This window comes from Canis lupus, chromosome 21 (assembly GCF_003254725.2).
Source record: "Canis lupus dingo isolate Sandy chromosome 21, ASM325472v2, whole genome shotgun sequence".
NCBI classification, from domain to species: domain Eukaryota; kingdom Metazoa; phylum Chordata; class Mammalia; order Carnivora; family Canidae; genus Canis; species Canis lupus.
In genome coordinates, this window is record NC_064263.1 from 6,848,431 (window position 1) to 6,872,460 (window position 24,030).

Consider the following 24,030-nt stretch of genomic DNA (forward strand, 5'->3'; position numbering starts at 1 on the left):
GTTCACCGCTCTAAGGACACTCTCCTCTTGGTTTACACGATGACCCATCGAGCTGTCTGATTACTCCCTCTCAGTGTCTCTCTACGCATCTGTCTTCTCACCTCCCCTGCAACCAGACAGGGAGTTCTCTGAGGAAGGGGCCACTGCATGTGTGGCTCTCTGATGCCATGCATACACTCTAGTATATGGCAAGCGGGTCTTCAAGGAGTTGGCTAAAATCAACTCTCCAGCATCTATTGTTTTCAGTTCAAGAATTTCCACTTCTCTTGAAATTCCTCATATTATCTTAATTCTTTGACCAGATTATTCAGTGATTATTTAAATGTGTATCTGATCAATCTATTATCTTGATGTTCTGTGGGTCTGTCTCTAGTTCTGATTTTTCTCTTGGTTTTCTTGACATTGGTTATTTTTTTTGATTGACCACTGAAATTACATGTGAAAAACTGGACAAAAGTTTGAGGTTCTGGATGAAGTTACTTGCCTCCTTTCTGCTGCGGGCTGGTGGGCAGACTAGAGACACTGACAATCCTCCTATCTCCTCATTCATTCAGTACTGAAATGATTCAAACCAGGACTCTAGCCGCCATGAGGGCTTGTCTAACTTAGGATCAGCCTTTGCTCCCCAGGAATGGACTTTCAAGTCTGGGGTGATGACCAGGGTCCCTCCAACTTGGCTGGTCCCAACTCTAATTTTTGCCCTCAAACCTGTGAATCTGGAAAGATCTCTTAGCCAAACTTTCTTCCAAATAAACTAGACTACTAGCACCAGAAAGAGAGCTCCTCAGTCTCTCACTGACACTGGAGGAGGCGGTTTGAACAAGTGATTCCAAGACCGAAGGCTTGGCTGCCCACACTGCTCTACACAGTTTCTCTTTCTCCACTGCAGGGGCAGTAGATGGCCAGGGACCTGATTCTAGTCTTAGAGCCAGCAACTAGTCCTGAGTCCCCAGCTTGCTGCTCTCTCTAGGTGCCCTTCACTTTACACTGCATCAAGATCCTCGCATTTCTTCCTACTCTAAAAGTCACAATTTCTAACATCTCTGCCAGTTCTTAAACTGAACAAGCCAGATTATACATTCTTTTTCTGTGGCTCCATCAATGCCCAACCCAGCAACTAGTTACCACCTCCTTTCTCCTAAGAACAAAGGGATCTAAGCTATAACTGCATGGATTTTGACTTGTAAACACAGTTGTTCAGCTTCTGGAACTATGCCCATCCATATTCTTATTCTCTGTTGGCCTGGCTACTAAGACACGAAGGGCTGACGGAGACCCAACTGACACTAAGATTAAAAGTCAAAGAGAAAAGCCCAACCCCAAAAAAGAAAGAAGTCATTGCAGGGCATCACTGTGCCTGACGGCATGTAATAAACAAACAGGGGAAGAGGCCTGAGTCATAGCAAAGGACTTAAATTGTTCTTTTTAAAAAAGAAGGATGCTGTGTGTTCCATAATAGGTCAAGGCTGGAGAGAGTCAAACTTCAGCTTCTGGCTTTTCAGAAAATAAAATAGCATGCTTTCCATAGTGGAGGAGAAAAGAAGAAGAAACATAAATCTTCTACTTGTTTTCATGATGGACAACAGAACCAGTGATTGAAAATAATGACTGGCTGATGCACAGTCCTACTTCTATACACACAGAGAAGACCTAAAGGAGCCACTTCATTACACAGAGAACATTCTCCTGCACAAACTTGCCAAATCCAGCTAATTTCCTCACTGCCCATCTTCTATGTACCCCCCCACCCTTCCCCCGACCATGGAGTTCCTGACTGTCTGTACCTCTTTTCTGTAGGACACTGGTGTCTCCCATGCAGTGTGCCTTCCCTTCCTTGCAACATCTGGACCCAGCCAAAAGCAAAGGAATCTATCCCGAAGACTGTGTTACATCCCGAAGACTGTGTTACAGCCAATGCCCGCCCCCCCACCCTCCCGCAGAGAATCATCACTAGGCTTCCCAATGCTCTAGCAACACATTGGCTAGAGGAAACTAAATTGTATGTTGGCCCTTACTTTTCCCAAGGGACCCTGTGACCAGTGGAAAAGGCAACAGCCAAAGCTAGGTTTGAGTCCTAGCTCTGCCCCTGTCTAACACTGCCCACCCAGGCATTCAGGAGGCACTGAGAGCCTACTATGTGTCAGACGCTGTAGGGCAGAAAGAGTAGAAAGGTGACTTAGACACAAGAGGCAGCCACTTGAATAGGGCTAAAATCCAAAGAGTGCCTCAGCCCCCCCCATTGGGCTAGTGAAGGTTCCTACCAAGTAACCTCTGAGGTTTCTTTTGACTGGAAAACACTATGGCTGTATGATCCATGTTACAGCACTGCTGGCTGGCGACACACCTGTGTGTGGCTGTGGACTGGCATAGCCTCTCTGGGCCTCCGTTCTCACATCTACAAAGCAAACAGGTGAAATGTGCAAACATCCCCAGTTACCTTATGCAGCCACAGTGGAAGGCGTCCAGAATCGCCCTGCAAGGAGTCCTGCTGAACAGCAGCCCAACAGTAAGAATCCACGAAGGCAGCCTGCCGCCAGGAGAAGGAACTTGGGGAAAAACAGCTTATCTGAGTACCTGAGAAGCAAGAACAGATGGTGCCAAATAAATGAGTGCAGAGTATGGACCTTTCCTCCTTGGCCCCCCTCCCCACCTCAGGTCTCTCAGTATTAGCAAAGTCATGGAGCACCACGCCAAGAGTAGGTCAAAGCTAAAGCCCAGTGCCCAGCATCATATTCAGACTGAGAATTTAAGACATTTTTGGTCGACAGTGGTCATGACAGCAGCTTGGGCTCAGCTGGGGTAAGCTCTGGAAAGAAGTGCAACCACCATAAAAAGAAAAAGTGGGCAGGAAAAGATCCAAAGCCAAAAGTATAGCAGGGAGACATGTACAGGGCCACCTGAATTGGGTGAGGACTGAGACAAGGGAGGGTTATGGAGCAGGGGGAGGAGGAGAAGGGCTGATCAGAAAACTGGACTACAGGAGAGGTCCTTCAGAACAGAGAAGTCAGGACTTTTAGCCTGACCAAGGAAGGCCAAAGGAACCTTTGGGTGATAGATCATGGGATGGCAAATTGTTTTTTTGTCTCTTCCAAGAAAAAAGGTGGCATAGGTGAGAGCACAGCCCCAGCAGGATAGTGTAGACCTGCAGACAGGGGATGGGTTTAGGGTGAGGTGGCGGGAAACATGGGGGAGCATGTGCCTACGTATGCAGGCACAGTAACCAGAGGCTCAGGCCCAGAGCAGCCACACTGCCTTCCACACCCCGCACAGCCTAGCAGGTGCTAAGTGCTCGTGCTCTGATGCTGGTTCTTATTGCCACCCAAGCCTGCTGCTCATAGCTGGGTGACCTCAGGTCACTTCACTTTCTGAACCCAAGGCTCTCCAAACGGACAATGGCATTAATGCCTGCATTCTCTGTACACTGCCTGGTTCCCGGCAGTTGCTCAGGAAGTATTACATCCTTCTCTGTGAACTAGCAGGCTCCATTATTGCTTTACAGAGCAGGGGCATGTCCACCCTACAAAGAGGGGAAAGGATGGTAGGAAGCCACTGGGGTAGGCTTCCCTCATCCCTGGGGCAAAAAAAAAGTCCCAAAGGGTAACCTCCCTTGGGGAGGGGGTGGGGCTTTTTACTTGTGGTAGGAGAGGGTAGTAATGGAGGTTTTCCAGGGAGCAGATTCTTGCAGTGGAGGAGGTACAATGGGCCCGGAGCACCACCCCCCCTTCATCAGGTACTTCTACGCCCACAGATATCAAGAAAGGACTCCTTGGCAGGAGCCCTTAGAAGAGATCACTGAGGGGCACCTGGGTGGCTCAGTGGTTGAGCATCTGCCTTCGGCTCAGGTCATGATCCAGGCCCGCATCAGGCTCCCCACAGGGAGCCTGCTTCTCCCTCTACCTGTGTTCCTGCCTCTTTCTGTGTGTCTCTCATGCACAAATAAGTAAAATCTTAAAAAAAAAAAAAAGAGAGAGATCACTGAAAAGTCCCATATCATCAGAAAGTGTCCTATGATACGGTAAGTTCTTGCCAGCTAGGAATGGCTCAAACATGAGTTGGGGGTAGGTCACAGGTTTCAAGGACCTTTCAATGCTCACATGTTAAACTTGGGTTCTTGCATTTTTTAAAAAATAGACTAGTCGGAACAACACAGGGTCACAGGACTCAGGCCACAAAGCTCTGGAGTTAGCATGACTTTGCTAAGTGCTGCCTAGGCAGTCCCACCCACCAAGGCTTACTGAGCGAGCGGCAGACACACGGGAGGAAGCCAGGCCCAGGTCATAGATGGATGGTTTCTGGTGAGCTGCTTACTTGGCAACATCTGTCCAAATACTTTCTCATGAAAATGGACACTGCTACTAGGATTTCATGAAAATCTGTCTGGCCCAGGCATCTCTTGGTATAGTCCTGGCAGTACCACACAGCCAACACGTACTAACATTCTTTCTATAGGAAGAGGTGGGGCATGTCCTATCTTGGGACCTCCCAAATCTCTTCCAAGGCACTGGTGGAAACTGCCAGAGCATAAATAATTAAACTTTTTACACCACAGTTTCTGCAAAAGGGGAAGAAAGAAATATAACTGAGTCTAGAGAGACGGAAAATGAGGATGCGCTGAGCTCAGGAGTAAGTGTTCTTCATCTGGAATGGAAGGTCAGAAGAAAAGACATCAGACAACCAATATTCACAGGACACTAAGCAGTCCTTAAATCACTGCCTCATTTAAACCTCACAACCCAATCAGAGAGGGAGGGAGAAATGTATCTTATTTTCCTTTTACCCTGGATGAACCCAAAGCTAATTCCTAGCCAAGCTAGTAACTGGTAACAGCAGAATTTTAATCTCTTGATCTCTTAAAAACACTCTGGGCCAGTCACTCCAGCGAGGGCACACTGGGGAGGTCCTGGGAGCCAGGGCTCTGTCAGAAAGGAGGCGGTTTGAACAAGTGATTCCAAGTGACAAGGAGGGGCAGAGCTTTCTGGGAAGTCAAGGCCAAATCCTGGAAAGGAAACAGATCAAGCCCTGAGGTGTAGTCCCAGGCCTGCAATGAGAAACAAAGGAAGTCAAGAGCCAGGCAGCAGCGAGAGCCAAAGTGAAAGGTGGTGGTACTGAGAAGGGCAAAGCATGAGGGTGGTGGTAGGGGAGGAGACTGCCATGAGCTGGGTGGGTTGTGCAGCCCAGTGCCTCTGCCCCCTGGGAACAGCCCATCCCATCCTGGCTTCCAGGCACACCTGCCAGGGTGCTCAGCTGCTGCTGGGAGCCTAGGATGCTCGGGACCTGGATGGTCCTGACTCCTCTCTCCAAATGTACTTCCATAACTTCTACCTCATTCAGTCTTCAAAATAATATTGGGAAATATGTAAGGTGCTTTATATATTTTCCTAGTGGCCTTCCAGTAAGGAAAGCTTCCAGTTTCTCCCTCCTCTGGCTGTTTGAAACTATTCACCAGATTATTCTTCCTAAAAGCCCAGTTCTAGTCTTCACACTTCCTTGGCTCAACATTTTTTTGCTGGTTCCTACTGCCCACAGTATAAACCCAAACCGATGCTCCAATCCAGCCCAATCAATGCTATGGCTTGCCCAGGCCCGATCTGTTCCTAAAATCTGTGTCTTTCCTCACACTAGTACCTCTGGGGGGGGAGGGGGGGCTATGTCTGACACTTGCTTGTTAAGTCAATGTCCCATCTACACTGTTTACTGCCATGGTCCATCTTTCAAAGCCATGAAGCTTCCTCCCTACTGAGCTCCATCAGAGACATGCGCATCATCACCTTCAACTACGCTGTATAAACATGCATGTGTATCTTATCGCAACTCCACCAACAGGGTAGACACACATATACACGAACACACACACACACACACACACACACACACACACACACAGTCTTTCTGGCTCTCTCAACTGCATATAGAACCCTGTATCAAATAAGTAACACTTGTCGGGTGCTTTAAATGTTTTGAACAACTATCATAAGTACTGTCTCAATGTTCAAGCATCCTGGTAAGATAGCACCATCCCATTAGATAGTTGAGGAAACAGAGCTCCCTGCTGACCCACAGCGACCCTCCAGCCACATTCCCACACTCTTCCCACTCCTCTGTGTTGTGTGATGGCTGAATGAGCACTCTGATTTCTAGGGAGTAGCTTTAGTGAGATATGAACTGTCTTTCACAACTGTGCAGAAAGCAAGAAAGGAGTTTCAGGTTTACACCAGGAACAAAGAACCCCACAACTTTCGACTTGCTGAGAGTCCAGAGGCTGCTGCGGGCTTTACTCTGATGTGTCTGGCCAGATGCAGTGAAAGATCGTGTGGAGGGAATGTGTGTTCATGTGCCCCATGGACGCGTGGCACCAGCTAAGTGAGGGACCCACACCACAGACATCTCCCTATCCATCCTCCTGGCCTTAGCCTGAGCCTTAGAATCTTAGAACTAGATCTCTTTCTTAAAAAGAACCAAATTTCTCCCCTTTCGTCTTTCCAGGATACATCAACCCAAAGCCTCACACAGCAAGTAAATGCATTCTGGAAGTCCCAAATGGGCTACTAGGCCTTCATTTGAAGGCACTGACCCCCAGGTGCAAACATGTTTCAAACCAGTGGGAAAATGCAAGAATGTCTATAGCCCACACTGACAAGAAAAAAAAAGGCACTGAGTTGAAACAACAGTTTTGTTTCCCCTTAAATCAAATTGACTCATCAGGTCTCTGTTTTCCACACCCAAACCCGAATTTTTCCTTTCTTAGAGAGGGAGGTGGGGTGGGAGGGACAGAGGAAGAGGGAGAGAGGGAATCCCAAACAGCCTCCATGTCTGACGTGGGGCTTGATCTCACAACCTCAAGACTATGACCTGAGCCAAAATCAAGAGTCAGACACCTAACCAACTGAGACACCCAGGCAACCCCCGTCCCCGGCTTTTTTTTTTTTTTTAAGATTTTATTTATTTATGAATAAGACAGAGAGAGAGAGAGAGAGAGAGAGAGAGAGATAGGCAGAGACACAGGCAGAGGGAGAAGCAGGCTCCATGCAGGGAGCCTGATGCGGGACTCGATCCTGGGTCTCCAGGATCACGCCCTGGGCTGAAGGCAGCGTTAAACCGCTGAGCCCCCCTGGCTGCCCCCCTGCCCTGGCTTTTAAAGAGAACCCAACCAGGGCTAATCAAGTGTTTTCTTGTAACTGAGTTCCAAGTCCTCAGGTACTTCGCTACCTATCCCGGCTCTATAGAGCAGAATGAATGGTTTTCCCCTTCGAGGCCTAACAAATTAGAAAAGGCCCCATCGGTGCACAACGCTCTCACTAAATGGACAGGAATAACAGCCTGTACCTACCGACCATGTGGTCCAGGATGGGTGACCAGCAGACTGCACAGTCAAAGGGTACACACAACCAAGCTGGCGAGCCTCAGATGGAACCTACGAGGCTCCTTTCATTCAGGGAATCACTGATGGCATAAGCAACACAACAGATTAAGCTTGCTAAATGCAAGAGCAGAAGAGAAAAGGAAGCTGGAATCAGACCCTGCCTGCACGGAACCATGGAGTCAGCCCTACCCAAAAGAACAGACTGGAGAACTAAGTAGTAGTCTGAGCAGTTTCTTTTCTGTGGTGAGGAACCTTGAAAGTCTACACCACAGGAAAGAGGAGCTTGTGTAAACCCAGGGTAAAACCTGATGATTGTCCAGTGAATAAAATTCTCATGACCTGGGTACCAGGGCAAAAAAAGGCATGAAAAGAACTCAGTGTTCTAGGAAAGAGGCAAAATAGTACTCAATGTATTTAAATATTAGATTACTTTTAACATCTGAGATTGATTAACTCAAATACACAGAAAATTACAGAAAATAAGATAAGAGACACCCTGGAGTTTAAAGCAATATTTTGTTGTATTTACCTTTTTAAAAAAAAAATGAGCATTTTACTTGGATTTTTTTCAGACCTACAGAGAAATTACAGGAATACTGCAATGATGGTCAGCCAAAAAAAGGAAGGAAATCCTGCCATTTGCCACATGGATGGACTTTGAGGACATTATGATGAGTAAAATAAGTCAGAGAGAGAAAGACAAATCTTATATGATCTCACTTAAATGTTTTATCTAGTAAAACCAAACTCCTAGAAATGGAGAACAGTTTGGTAGTTGCCAGAGGTGGAATATGGGGGTGGGGTACAGGAAATGGGTGATGGTGGTCAAAGGGTACATACTTCCAGGTATAAGGAAAGAAGTTCTGGGGGTGTAATAGCACAGTGATTATAGTTAAAACTACAATACTGTATTTGTACACTTAAAAGCTGCTAATAAGCAAACAGATCTTAAAAGTTCTCATCACAAAATAAAAGACTATGTGAGGTGCTAGATGTTAGCTAAACTTACTGTGGTAATCATTTTACAATATATGCATCTGTCAAATCATTACATGGCATACCTTATATTTATACAACATCATATGTCAGTTACAGCTCAACACAACTGGAAGAATTCCGTAAAATCCATAAACATGCATAAAATATAGTATCAGTATTTGAAAAAAAAAAGAACATAATAGTGAAATCACAAATACTCAACTACTGTCAACATTTTGACACCTGTCCTCTCTATACATGTATACATAATACATAATTTCTTTTTCTTCCTGATCAGCTTGAGAGTAAGTTGCAAAGGTCATGACGCTTTTTCTCAGAAGTATATATCTTCTAAGGACAAAACATTCATATATGACCCAGTACAATTATCAATTTTTTTAAGATGCAATACTGCTATCTGTATTTGGATTTTCCTAACTCTCCTTTACAGAAACTTTCTCCCCCTCCTCTCAGGATCCAATCCCACACCAGACACCATGCATTCAGATGTCACGTGTCTTTAGTTGTCTTACCCTGGAAGGGTTCCATAGCCTTTCTCTGTCATCTGCGACCTTAACAGGGGTGAAGAACACAGGTCCTCTGTTTTGTGTGATGCCTCTTGATTTATGTTCATCTGACTGCATGCTCTGACCAGGTTCTGCACTGCAGGCAGGACTCCCACAAATGGGTATAGGGCCTCTGCAGGACACCTCAGGAGGCACCAAACATCAGTTTCCTTCAGGGCAAGTGATGTCACATATGACCGTTTCTTGGTTAAGCTGTTGTCAGGGCTGTGCCGTAAAAATGCCTTTTTCCCTGAGAAATAATTTGTCTGAGTGGAAATCTCTGACTGTGGACGTATCCCATTCCCCAGCAAAGTTTTCACCCCGTGGTAAATCAGACGCTTCTGCTGGGGTTGCAAATAGTTTTCCAACCTTATCCTTCCCTCTGTGTTTGTTAGTCACCATTATACTACAAAGAGGAACTTCCTCTTCCTCCAATTTACATTTTTCAGTATCAATATGGACTCATATAGTCTTTTTTCAAAACTTTACAAGCTGTCGCTGTTACCCATTTTGATGCTCAAACTGTTTCAAACCAGCTCCCATGTCCTTTGACACATTCCCCTTCATTTCTGAGCACTCTGCACATCATGGCCCAAGATGTTCTGGGTTCCTCTTATACGTTCCCTGCCCCAGCCCTCCCACTGGCCATTTCTTCAGGGAGCCCTTGGTTCCTTTTAGTGGGTAAGAAAATGTCTAAACCTAGGGATGCTGGATGTGCTCATTGCTACTGGGATGCCATTGCTCTTAGCTGCCTTCAGCAGACACAGCAAGGAAATCAGTGAGGTGTGTGTGTGTGTGTGTGTGTGTGTGTGTGTGAGAGAGAGAGAGAGAGAGAGAGGGACGGAAGGAGAGAGAGGGAGGGAGGGAGGGAGGGAGGGAGAGGGAGAGAGGGAGAGAGGGAGAGAGAGAGAGAGAGAGAGAAAGAGAGAGAGAGCTTATGCTGAATATTCAAATTCCAATTTAACACCATGGCCTTCCCCCAGTCCATATTTGTATCTTTTATCTTTTACAGAGAGACCCTCTAGATACCAAATATACCAACATAATTACTCATTTTCTCAACCCGAAAACTCACACAGAATAATTTCAGAATCTTTAAAGCAAATACATTTTCTGATTTTCATTTTAAAAGGTTTACTCTGGACGCTGTGTCAGTAATTGCCCATCCAGAGTCAAGAATAGAAGCAGACACAGGTCAAGAGTCTATCGCCATCGTGTAGGTGAGAGATGGTATGAAGAACCAGTCACAGCACACATTGGCTTCCAGTCTCTTCTGTTACCACTAGGTCCTAGCCCAGTCTGGGCACAAACACCTCTGCTGGGATGCCACTTATGTGTTAAAAAAAGAATAGTTGTCCTTGGCAAAATCACACAAAATCTGTACCAAGAGTATTAACCAAACAGCACCAATCCTGATAAAAACACACTAGTGTGATGAAGGGGTGTATAAGGAAGGCACCCAAGGATAAAAAGCAAAATGCACAAGGACTAGAGAGACCTGCCTGGAGGCATTTCTAAAACATGACACATGGCCAAATGGAGCCAAAAAGAAGAGCCTGTGGCAAATGGGCATCGTGTATACTCCAAGGCTTAAGAACCAGTGTGACTCCCCCATTATGCTGGTATTCCCCTGTGTACCCATCACACAGAAGCTCTTCCCATCACAGAATCGCCTACTAAAGGAGAATGGGAGTCATTTATTAAATACTATGATTAAATAGGAATTAAATGCTCTTGTTCAATTCAATGAAAGAGCCTATGGACTGGTTATCACTTAGTTCCATTTGTCAGATGCAGAAATAAGGCTCAGGGTAACTTCCAATGTCAGACAGTCAATACCGGGCATAGGTGTGACACAATCCTAAGTGTGTGGCCCTGCTCTTTGTCCAATGTGATGACAACCTGGGAATGAGTGACCAGGGAGGAGAGAAGATGGAGGCAGGGCAGGGAGGAGTGGAGAAGAACAGGTGCTGCGGGCAATGCCAGGCCAGCCAATGACACAAGAACCTGCAGGAAATGGCCAGCCTCAATCTTCCCAGAAGCCTGGGCCCACGCTCCAGGCCTGAGTTCATAAGAAAGTGTCATCAAAAACCAGAGCCAACCAGAGCCAACCAGAGCAGCCCCATGTGGTCAACAGCTGGTGCGTGAAGACCTACCCCCAAACACTTACTGCTGTTCTGTGCAGAATAAGATTGTTGGCAAGGTGAAGGCGATTGCAGGCATGGGCTTTACTCAGTAATGATGGAGGCTGGACCCACACAAGGGAAGGGACAGATCAGATAAACTGTATCTTCTGAAGTGTCATAGGGGGAATAGGAGATTTGAGAGACAGAATAGGTTCTTGTGGCAGTGCCAGACTTGCCGCACCTCTACCAAAGGAAACGTGGTCTTGACTTCTGCATTGTAAGAGTGTGGTGGGGAAACGAGGCACCATTTCAAAATGAACATAAGGATTCTGCCCAAAAAAGGATGTCAAGGGGCATGAGGTCAGCCTAAGAAAAATGTCGAATGAACAGGTCATTTAAAGGCCACGAGCAATGTCAGAGACACTTTTAAGTCGAAAAGGGTTAAAAGAAAGCTACTGTCTAGCCAGCCTTCACTGACACAGGGGTCTAATCTGCATGGGACCACTTGACAGTCCAATTAGATAGAGGGAAGGCCCGTGAGCTTCAAGGAGCAAATTAGGTACATCTATAAAACAGGGCTCTGGCCTCTTTATTCCTGAATATTGCTTTTAACAAACATCTCATTATGCTGAATAGCCACTGGGTTTTCTCTTTTACTAACAAGTCCCTTAACCTCCGTGTACCTTATTTTTCTCATCTGCAAAACCTCACAGAACTCCTATAAAGATCAAAGGAAGGGACACCTGGGTGGCTCAGTGGTTTAGTGCCTGCCTTTGGCCCAGGGCGTGATCCTGGAGTCCCGGGATCACGTCCCACATCGGGCTGTCTCTGCCTCTATCTCTTTTTCTCTCTGTGTCTCTCACGAATAAATAAATAAAATCTTAAAAAAAAAAAAAAGATCAAAGGAAATGCCTGCTATAGCACCAGCACACAGTAAGAACTCAATAAACAGTAGCTCCCATTTTTATTTCTATGCAGCAGGCACCAAGGCAAGCGCTGGAGACAGAGAGACAGTTTCCTTTGTCACATCCTGTATGACTTTCTTTAGTGCACTTAGAATGATCTGAATTTCACCTGTACTCACTGGTTTACTCGTTTGTCATTATCTTCTGTGGCTCTCAAACATCTGCACCATGAAAGCCTGCCATGGATAACTGGGATCTTAGATGTAATGGGGCCACAGCCTGAGACTAGACCCAACATTGTTGAGTCCTTTTGCATAATCTCTCCCTCAATGATGGCTTTTAAAAGCTAGCTTTGGGTTCTGGCAACAAAGGAACCCTACTGTGTAGGAGAAGGCCTTGAGTGTCTCAATCTGGTAATGAATCAGAGATTAGTGACTCCAACAAAACGAAAAGAACTTACAACTGTTACTATTATTTAGATAATCAGTCATGAGACTTCTTTGCAAATACAAAGGCATTCTGAGTAGACCATCACGGGTTTTGGGGTAAATGCTCTTTTCTCAAGAAACCTCAGAAAAGAAGAGAGACATCCAAGTTCATCTGAGCTGGGTATTTAATGGCACAGAGCCTCTGTGCCAGCAGAATGTCAGAGAGAGCCAAGGACCTTTGCCCTCCCCAAGTGCTCTCTTCTTCCTGTATCTACTATGGGGCAACAGAAAAGAGATGTTCTCCCTAAGGTACCCAGAATTCAATAGTGCTGAGCTCAACCCAAGGAGTCACTGAGCATCTACTGTGTACATAGTGCCATGTAGGACACACAGGGGATTCAAAGCTAAAGGCGGCATGATCCCTGTCCTCCGACAGCTTACAGTCCAGTGAGGGAGGCCAAGACTAAGAACCGCTAATGATAAGAGACAAAACAACCTGCATAAAGATAATGGCTAGGCCATGGCAGGTATTTCTATCTGAAGGGAGGAGGACCCAGGCTAGGGACCCGGCACAAGCAAACACCTGGAGTCTTCCAAGTTCACAGATGGTTATGAAGGGGAGCAGACCACTCTGGAACACAGAGTCCAGCTGGGGGTCAGGTAAGGGCCATCCTTGCAGACTTGACTCTATGGTGCTGGCAGGGAAGGGCTGGCAGGATGGGGTGGGGGAGCTGTGTTTTAATGTCCTCAGGGCTGTCATCCACACAGCCATGGTTCTGATGACCCACAGAGGCCGAAGTGCTGGGCTGGGAGGGACTGGCCATGACTGTTACAGAGCAGGTGGCCTCCCCAGCAGGGATGCAAGCAGTGGGGAGGACGATCCCACAGCAGCAGGGCCCAAGCCCCAGCATAAACGACCAACTTCTGTGCTGGGGTGTGAGCCTGCCTTGCTGCTCCTCACTCACAAGGCAGGTGAAGGGCCGAGTACACAGGTTTTGGAATCAGAGCCGCTTTCCAGCCGAGGTCTCACAGTGGATGGGTCATCTGCCAGGATTGAACCCAGGCAGTCTGGTTCCCAAACTCACTTCTCTTTCTTCCTTTCTTTTCTTTCTTTCTTTCTTTCTTTCTTTCTTTCTTTCTTTCTTTCTTTCTTTCTTTCTTTCTTTCTTCTTTCTTTCTTTCTTTCTTTCTTTCTTTCTTTCTTTCTTCCTTTTTTTCATTCATTCATTCATTCATTCATTCATTCATTCATTTGGGAGAGGAGAGTGAGTGATACAGAAAGCACAAATGGGGTGGAGTGGCAGAGGCAGAAGGAGAAGCAGACTCCCCACTGAGCAAGGAGCCACCGTGGGGCTGGCTCCCAGGACCCCAGGATCATGACCTGAGCTGAAGGCAGACACTTAACCAACTGAGCCACCCAGGTGCCCCCAAAACTCACATCTTAACTATCCCACAGTCTCTTAAAAGTGAAAAACATGTAACTGTCCAGAAGGGTTGCTGCTTAACAAACACTGTGCTCAGAGGACGTAGCACACAGGCAATGTCAGTCTATGGCAGCTTCATCTGGTAGAGAAGTGTTACCCAAAATACACAAGGAACTCTTAAAACTCAATAGTTAGGAAACAAACAACTGAATTAAAAATGGGCCAAGGAGTTTAACAGACACTTCACTAAAGAAGATACACAGATGGAAAATGAGCATATGAAAAGGGTCTCCACATCGTATGTCCTCAGAGACAGGCGAATTAAAACAGGGTACCAGTGTATGCCTCCTGGAGTGGCCAAAATCTGGAACACTAGCAATACCAAATGTTAGCAAGGATGTGGAGCAACAGGAACGCTCGTCCATTGTAACTGGGAAAGCACACACAGAGATACTCAGAAGACAGTATCTTATAAAACGAAGCATATTTTACACACGATCCAGCAATTGTGCTTAGTATTAGCCCAAAAGAAAACCCAGGTCTACACAAAAACTATGCATGGATATTTACGGCAGCTTTACTTATAACTGTCAAAACTTGGAAGTAGGGATCCCTGGATGGCTCAGCAGTTTGGCACCTGCCTTCAGCCCAGGGCGTGATCCTGGAATCCCAGGATCAAGTCCCACGCCGGGCTCCTTGCATGGAGCCTGCTTCTCCCTCTGCCTATGTCTCTGCTTCTCTCTCTCTCTCTGTGTCTCTCATGAATAAATAAATAAAATCTTAAAAAAAAAAAAAACAACTTGGAAGTAACCAAGGTGTCCTTCAAAAGGGAAATGGATAAACTGTGGTACAATGGGATAATGGGACACTCAGCACCAAAAGGCAATGAACTATCAAGCCATGAAAAGACATGGAGGAAACATAAATATATATGACTAAGTGAAAGAAGCCAACAGGCTATAAACTTGTATGGTTCCAACTCTATGACACTGGAAAAGGCAAAACTAACAGACAGTAAATGATCAGTGGTTGCCAGGGGTTGGGGGGTAGGGCGTGGGAAAATAGAGCACAGAGGATTTTTAGGGTAGTGAGAATGTTCTGCATGATACCATAATGATGGACACATGTTGTTCACATTTTTCCCAAGTCCACACAATGTACCACTCTTGCAGGGGATATTGATAACGGGGAAGGCTATGCATGTGTTGGGGCAGGGAGTATAGAGCAGATCTCTGTACTTCCCCTCAGTTTTGCTGTGAACCTAAAAATGCTCTAAAAAAGTAAAGCCTCATCAAAAAATGTAAATGTGTATGTTTACATATGCACACCCAGGAGCTGTTAACACTGGTCCTAAAGACAGCAGAGGAAGGCAGGCAGTAAGGGCAGGCACAAGTGTCATTCCCCTTCAGGACGCTAACCTTCCACTGCCCCCACCCCCGGGGGCCTGGGCCAGGCCCTCCCAGAGCTGCAGCTTTTCACAGGCCCATAGCAGACAGGGCTTCCTGCTCCACCAGGTGATGAGCACCAATTGCTGGCTACCTAGGACCAGGCTTCCACACCAGCTCTGGCCCACTCCTTCCTCACCGCCCATGCCAGGCCAGGCTTCAAGTGACCATGAAGCCCCAGAGCAGAAAGCCACTGAATGGGACCAGCTCGGGGCCTTCCCAGATCAGCTCTAACATCCCGGGAGAGGCTGGCGAGCCCCCGCGTGCTCACAGCGCCCCCACTAAACTTTTATAAGATATCCTGGGCACGTGGGTGGCTCAGTGGCTGAGCATCTGGCTTTGGCTCAGATAGTGATCCCAGGGTCCGAGGATCGAGTCCCATATCAGGCTCCCTGCAGGCAGACTGCTTCTCCCTCTGCCTGTGTCTCTGCTTCTCTATGTCTCTCATGAATAAATAAAATCTTAAAAAAAAAACAAAAACTGTCCCATACAATGTACCATGGCAGAGTCCAAGACACCTGTGACAATCCTTGATCTCCAAGTGCACAGAGATCATCAGTCCAAATTCAACTGCAATAGCCCCTAACTAGTGTCTCTACAGCTGCAGTCCATTCTCACGGTGTACCTGGGGCAAGGTTTTAAAATTCGTATCTGATGATGCCCCGTACCGCTAAAAGCCCTCTGACTGCTCTGGATCAACACTAAAATCCAAATGCCACAGTTGCTCCATGACCACCAGGCCCTACCTGCCTCTCTCATCTTACACCAATCACTCCTCCCCCTGTTCCACAGGCCCCAGTAATACTGATCCTGTTCCCTTTTCCCCAGAAATAAAACCATGTCTGTCCCCTAAGAGGCTCCGCACAAGCTGATGGGTAACTCAGTCCAGCGCCTCTCCTCATCAAGCCATCCCTAATGGGGAGGCTCCCCACCAGGGCACCTGTTCCAAAACACTTCTCATAGCCAGCATGCGGCAGTTACTGGGAGGCCATCCCCCCGGCCAGGCTGCAAGCTCCCAGGGGCAGTGCTCAGGGATGGGCCAAAAGGACAAGAACACGACTTAATGGAAACAAGATGTGAAAAAGAGTAATGACCCTAAGGTGGGGCAGGAACCACAGCACCAGAATCAAGAATCAGAAGGGTCCTGGAGGGCACCCAATAACTAATTTGAGTCCACTGTCCTCATGTTGCAAGGGCTCAGACTGATTCTGGGGCCAGATGCCTTTTGGGCACACATGCGCCATGCAGCTGTTCCTTGCCATTAAGCTATACAGGCATTCCTTCAGTTCTTTAACAGAGCATCACTTTCCTGTTTCGGTATTCACTCCACTGTGTGCAGAAAAGAAAACTGAAGGCATAAGGCTCAGTGAGTTCAGAGAGACTTAAAAGGAATGATGCCTCATTAAGAAGAAGAATCGCAAGATCACCAGGCTCTTTCCTCTAAGGGACCCAGGGGAAGGGACAGGAGGCTAGTGAGGTCCTGCCATCCAGGCTCCTCCTCTGGAGCTGAGCCTCCTACAGTCCTCTGAGTAGGGCCTGGGCATGAGTGAGAGCCGGAGAGAAGTGCTCACCTTGGCTGTGCTGGTTTATCATGATATTGCAGAACACCTCCAGATTGCAGATGCTTAACATGCACCGGCTTCAGCGTCAAGCAGCATGTACGAAACACAAGCCAGGTACCAGGCTGTTTTCCATGTATTATCTCACTTAACAGGCATCATTTTCTGTTTTGAAAAGAAAGCCTGGTCAGAGGAGAGGTGAGCCTCCCCAAATGAGGGAATAGAACTCTCTCTGTGCTTTTTGAAACTCTAAGGACCCTTACACAACACAATCATCAAACACGCAACAGATGTTAACATTTAGAAGAAAGAACTTTCTGAAAGACATCTTAACATTTCCCAAAAGGTATTTGTTAGTTCTGCTCACTGACCAAACTTAAATAGGGAACAGAGGGAAAGGATCTTTTTTTTTTTCTTTTTAACTTTCAGCTTAAAACAAATAAAAAGAAACAGGATAGATTGGGGTTGGGGGAGATTTCATAAGGCAATGATAACCAGCTGAGGCCTGATGGTCTCCCTAAGATCAAATACCCAAGGCCACAAGGCACCAGTAAATGGGCTGGAAAGAATGAGCAGTCCCTAGAACACTGCTCAGTGTTACAGCCAGAGCCCAGAACTATGTCTTGTGAAATCCCAGTGCAAATAGGGAACTACAAACCGAAACAGTGAGATGCCATTTCAATGAGAAGAGCAAATAGAAAACTCTGAAAATATCACACATCAGTAAAGCTGTAGGGACAGGCCTACTCCCCTCCATCGCCGGTAGGAGGGTGAGGGAATATTCTGGAGACCACCTGGAAGTACCTTTTATGTTTGGAATGTGCACATCTGTGACCCTTTAACTTCTTTTGTTTTTTTTTAAAGATTTTGTTTATTCATGAGGGACACAGAGAGAGGCAGACACACAGGCAGAAGAGAAGCAGACTCCATGCAGGGAGCCTGATGCAGGACTCGATCCCCAAACCGGGATCATGCCCTGAGCCAAAGCCAGACACTCAATCGCTCAGCCACCCAGGCGTCCTGACCCTCTAACTTCCAACTCCATCCTCCAGTTTGACCCTGGAGCACAGGTTCTCTGAGTGTGGTCCAGAACCTGAGAATCTTTCCATGGAAGATTGAAGTTCCGTGATGTGAGGCCTACTTTCACAGTAATAGCAAGTTTTATTTGCCTTCATATTCTCATTCTGAGTTTATACAGTGGGGTTTCCAGAGGTCACTGACATGGGAGATTGCCACACAATGAATGAAAAGCAGATGTGAAAATGCAGTGGTCTTCTATGAAGTCAGACATTGAGGAGATTTGGTAAAAGTGGAAAACAACATCACTCTTCTTACAAAATTTTTGGTTTTAAAGTTATTTTTTAAGAGATATATAGGGCAGCCCGGGTGGCTCAGCGGTTTAGCGCTGCCTTTGGCCCAGGGCGTGATCCTGGAAAGCTGGGATCGAGTCCCACGTCGGGCTCCCTGCATGGAGCCTGCTTCTCCCTCTGCCTGTGTCTCTGCCCCTCCCTCTGTGTGTGTGTGTCTCTCGTGAATAAATGAATCAAATAAAATAATAAATATATATATGTTGACATGTAATCAACGTATTATTTAAATTGTTTTCAAATTTTCTCAGTTTTAATTTTTAACATGATAAATACTGATAGATACAACCCCCAATCCAAAGTTCTCTGAAATCTTCAAAGGAATTTAAGAGCCTGAGGTATATAGGGGTCATGAGACCAAAAAGTTTAAGAACCACTGATCTAGAGAAACACATCTTGCCTGAGGAAGTACGTCCTAGGATGTTCCCTGAACAACCATGTATAGTAGGAAAATGCAGAGTGAACATACACGACCCTTAACTGAATGGTTAAATGAACTGGGGTGTAGTCCATACTATGGAAAATTATGCCATGCCTAAAAAGAATGAGGCAAATCTACATGAAACAACATGAAAATATCTCCAGGACACATTGCAGACAAATGAGCAAATTGCAAGCTCTTAATGCTTGGCATAATATTTTGTTTAAAATGCAGTAAGAATAAAATACAAATAAAACCATGTTTTTCCAAAGGAACACAGAGCAGCATAAAACACTAAGAAGTAACAGTAGTGGTAGTTACCTCAGGGAAAGAGACCAAGAGTAGGTGTGTCCAAAAAAGGGCAGGGCTTTCACTTTCTCTTGCTGTCTGAACTTGAACACAGACATACACAAACACACAGACTTAAAGATATGTGGCAAATTAGAATTTCGAATCGAGGAAGCTCCCTCCACTGTCACACCAGCAGCAGGTGGTGTGGGATGTATTGGGGCTGGTGCAGGGAGCATATCAGGAGTCTCACTGCCCAAAGCCTGTTTCATCAGCCGAAGCACTGAGGCAACATATAGCCTATTCATCCTTCCTCCTGGAATATTCACCGCATTCCAAACCAATTTGGAAGCTGTAATTCTTCTCGGAACCCATTTGTAATTGGTTACAACTTCCTGTAATCACAAAGATACTAGTAATAGCAGTGATCAAAATATGGAAGCTGCAGCAGCCTAAATAACATCCCAAAATGTGGCAATGTACTGGTTCTCATAACTATCGAAAAGAAAAAAGTGTCCAGTAGTTGAGATGACCTGACAAGTTCCAATAAGGACCTCTTGATCATGATCCTCTTTCTAAAATTCAGTAGCATTCTAAATATTTACTATATTATGAGGAATTTATCCCCTGAAGATGCAACACTCTGTGCTAGGCAAGTCAGACACTTCTACTGCTGAGCTTTGCTTTGGTTTCCTTGTTCATGGTTCCACTATTTCCAGATTTTATTTATTTAATTTACCCAGGTACCTCCTTGCATATAGGATGAAAGCAGTAACAGGATGGTCTGGTATTTTATGAGAATTAATAGACCAATAGAACAATACAAATAGCCCTAACAAGGCTTATTCACATCAGAGTTTATAATAAAGAAATCACCAGAGATCACTGGGTAAGGAATAAGTTCCTCAATAAATAACGATGAGGGAATTATCAGCAAGAGTCTTAATTTACAGTATCAAAAGACCAAAGCAGATTGAAGAGGTAAATTCAAATAAAATCATCAAAGATCATTAGAAAAAAACTAGATGGATATTTAACTGTCATAAGGAGGAACTACACTGGTCTAATCATAACAGAATTGAAGAAATAAAAATTTAAAAGGCAGACAGTTTTGACAATTTAAAATAATTTCTGCTCATCAAAACTAACCATAGTCACAATTCAAAGGTAACTGACAACTGGCAAGGAAGGTATCTGCCTTTAAGGATGGCCCCCAAATATCCGAAACTATCTTAGAAGTTAATAAAATCCATTGAGAAACCAACTTCCCCTCTGAAAGACAAGGAAAAGACACGAACAATTCACAGAATTATGTAAATGGTATAAGTATCTAGGGAAAAACATGCAATGCTGTGATTGAATCAATGTGACCTGAAACAACGGCATAGCTTTATCCATCTACTAAACTGTCAATGACAAACACTACGTGCTGCTGACGGTGGGAGAAGGGCCCTCTCCTACCTGCTGGTGGAAGTGGCAGGGGACGATCCTTCTGGAGGGTGGCCTGCCATGTCAATCAGAGTCCTGAAAATGTCTGCACACTCTGACCTCCTAATTGGACTTACACAATTTGTCAAAATACTGAAATCTTCATTGGAAAGAGAGCTCTGTTCAAGTGTGTCCTCCACAATGCTATTTATATTAGCAAACACATTGTGAAAGGGTTACATTTTGATATTCCTATTCAACATTCAATTTTGTAGCCAACAAAAAACAAGTTTAAGAATACATGGTAAGATGGCCCTGATTTAGTGTTTGATTTCTTAAGAAGTAGAAGCTGTCAGCTATGTAGATCTAAAAAGCCTCGGGGGAAGATATTACCAAGACATAAGAGTGGCTATCTCTGGCAGTAGAATTACTACTATTTTTTTCTCTTCTGTATTTTCCATATTTTTGACACTGAGCCCTGTCTTTATCATCAGATAAAAACATAAAATACAGAGAAAAAGGGGCACAAGCTTTAGAGAGGATGAATAAATCCGTGACAATGAAAAACCCCTTTCCCTGACACACACCTGTATCCCACAGACAGCCAGGCTTGCTTCAGTACTATACAGGTTCTCTCTGGGTCCCTGCACTCCTGGTCACCTATGTCCCCACACTGTCTGCCTCACTCAGCCAGAGCACAGTGGGCATGATGCTCCCAAACTGCCACCCCTTCTCCACTCTGGGCCAAACTTACTGCCTCAGTTAGGGGTTTGGGCAAAAAATCCAAGGAAGTACTGTGCAGAGGAAAGGTGGTGCTTATGTTTTTGTTTTTGTTTTTTTTAAAGGGTGTTGCTAATCCAAACTAGAAGCTGTAAAGGTTCCAAGATGTACTTTCAGTTTTTGCCAGTGGTGGAAATTCCATCTATTATGAAAGAATAGACTTTCTTCCATAGTTTCATTTTCCTTTCTTCCTTTTTTCTTGGGGCAGGGGTCGGGGTGGGGGCAAAGGACAAGGGGAGTAAATAATCAAAAATGGGTCTTCTAATTTCAAGTCAGGAAACAGTGTTCACTAAAACAAAAAGAATGCCTGCCAATGACAGCACACAATGGTTCCTTTTTCTCCACATCCTTGCCAACTTATTTTTTTTAATTTAATTTAATTTAATTTTAGCCATTCTGACAGATACACGTGATATTTCATTGTGGTTTTTTTTTTTTTTTTCATTGTGGTTTTTATTTGCACTTCCCTGACTAGTGATGTTGAACATCTTTTCATGTGTCTGTTGGCCATGTGGATGTCTTTAGAGAAATGTCTGTTCATGTCTTCTGCCCATTTTTAATCAGACTGCTCTTTTTTTTTTTTTTTTGGTGTTGAGTTGCATAAATTCTTTATATATTCTAGATATTAATCCCTTATCAAATATATCATTTGCAAATATCTTCTCACATTTAATATCTTGCCTTTTTGTTTTGCCGATGGTTTCCTTGGCTGTGCAAAAGCTTATTATGTAATTCCAATCCCCTTATGTAATCCCAATAGTTTATTTTTGCTTTTATTTCCTTTACCTTAGGAGACATACTAGAAAAATGTAGCTATGGCTGATGTCAAAGAAATCACAGTCAACATTCTGTTCAAGGATTTTTATGATTTCAGGCCTCACATTTAGGTCTTAATCAATTTTGTGTTTATTTTTTTGTATGGTGTTAGAAATTGGTTCAGTTTCACTCTTTTGCATGTAGCTGTCCAGTTTTCCCAGCACCATTCATTGGAGACACTCTTTTCCCCACTGTAAAACTGATACAGGAAAATAGTACAGAGGTTCTTCCAAAAAATAAAAACAGAAATACTGTATGATCCAGTAATTCCACTACTGGGTATTTACCCAAAGAAAACAAAAACATAATTTGAAAAGATATATGAAGCTTTATGTTTAGTCCAGCATTATTTATAATAGCTAAGATATAGGAGTAACCTAAGTGTCCCCCAATAGATGAATGGATAAAAATGTGGTATGTACACATACACACACAGACAAAATATTATGCAGCCATAAAAAAGGATGAGATCTTGCCACTTAGGGCAAACAGATGGACCTGGAGAGTATTATGCCATGTGAAATAAGTCAGGCCACGAAAAATGAATACCATATGATTTCATCAGACATGAAATCTAAAAAACAAAACAAATGAATAAATAAACAAATAAGCAAAAAGCAGAACCACATCTATAAATACAGAAAACAAACTGATTGTTGCCAGAGGGAAGGGGCTGGGAGGAAGTAGCAAAATAGGTGAAGGGGAATGGGAAGGGTAATAAGAGCCCCAGCTATGGAATGATAAGTCATGGGAATAGAAGGTGTAGCATAGGAAATATAGGAAATTGACTATAGGAAATATAGTCAATGATATTTTAGTAGCACTGTATGGTGACAGAAGGGACCTATACTTGTGGTGGGCACAGCGTAACATAGAGATGCTGAATCATTATGCTGTATACCTGAAACTAATATAACATTGTGTGTCAATTAATGCCAAGTAAAAACATTAAAAAAATAAAATAAAAAAGAAAACAGACCAAATGCTGCTTGGGTAAGTTCTAGTTACTTTAAAATTGATCTCATCATTACTAAATGTTTGCTTATCTTCTCTCAATTCACATTCCTTCCTCTATTATTGTTTATTTGAGTCAGTTCCAATGATACTATTCAGAGTTTCCAAATATTTTTGACAAACTTTTTTAAAACTAACCCTTTGAAGATACATAAAATTCCATCTTCCAGACAATAGAATAACTAACACTCAGGATCCAGTGGGACTGGATATTCTGTTCATTCACACACTCTGTTGAATGTCTACTATGTATCAAGTCTTAGTTGGAAACTATGGATATAGCAGTCAACCAGAGGACAGAGGGTTCCTGCCCTCCAGAAACTTATGGTCTGGAAAGGAAGGAAGCTGAGAAACTTATGGTCTGGAAAGGAAGGAACAACTAAGAGCGCACAAAGAGAGACTCCGAGAATTAAATGATAGTTTGAGAAAGAATAACATTCATCTCATTGGGATTGCAGAGGGCATGGAGAGAGAGAAAGAGAGGACCAGATACACATGAACAAATCATGTCTGAGAATTTCCCTAATCTGGGGAAGGAAACAGGCATCCATATCCAAGAGATAGAGAGGAACCCCCACCGAAATCAACAAAAACTGATCACCACCCCAACATATAATAGTGAAGCTTGCAAATTTCAGAGATAAAGAGAAAATCCTAAAACCAGCTTGAGAAAGAGATTCCTAACTTCTATTGGGAGAAACAGATTAATAGCAGACCTATCCACAGGGATCTGGCAGGCCAGAAAGGGCTGGCAGGATATATCCAGGGTACTAAACTAGAAAAATGTGCAGCCAAAAATACTTTATCCAGTAAGACTGTCATTCAGAATTGAAGAAAGATAAAGAGTTTCCAGGATAGGCAAAAACTGAAACTATATGTGACCACCAAACCAGTTCTGCAAGAAACATTAAGGGGGACCCTGTAAACAAAGAGGAAGCCCAAAGAAACAATCCATAGAAACAGGGACTGTATAGGTAATATTATGACACTAAATTCATATCTTTCAATAGTTACTCTGAACGTGAATGAGCTAAATGATCAGTCAAGACAGAGGGTATTGGACTGGATAAAAAAGCAAGACCCATCTACATGCTGTCTACAAGAGACTCCTTTAGACCTAAGGAC

At 44.4% G+C, this 24,030-nt stretch overlaps 1 protein-coding gene across 3 annotated transcripts in view; it reads right to left on the bottom strand.

Annotated features, from left to right (window-relative positions):
- PANX1 (pannexin 1) overlaps window positions 1-24,030 on the bottom strand; it is a 49,334-nt gene that overhangs the window by 17,989 nt on the left and 7,315 nt on the right. The window contains exons 2-3 of one of the 3 annotated variants that reach the window (XM_035704177.2): window positions 16,804-16,956; window positions 2,438-2,574 (exon numbers count right to left, since the gene is read on the bottom strand). In XM_035704177.2, the coding sequence (XP_035560070.1) occupies window positions 2,438-2,574; window positions 16,804-16,864 (198 nt within the window). In that variant the 5' untranslated portion in view covers window positions 16,865-16,956. Of the gene's footprint in view, window positions 1-2,437; window positions 2,575-7,327; window positions 7,427-16,803; window positions 16,957-24,030 lie in introns of those variants that run through there. The other 2 variants (XM_025419279.3, XM_025419277.3) reach the window with 2 other exon arrangements.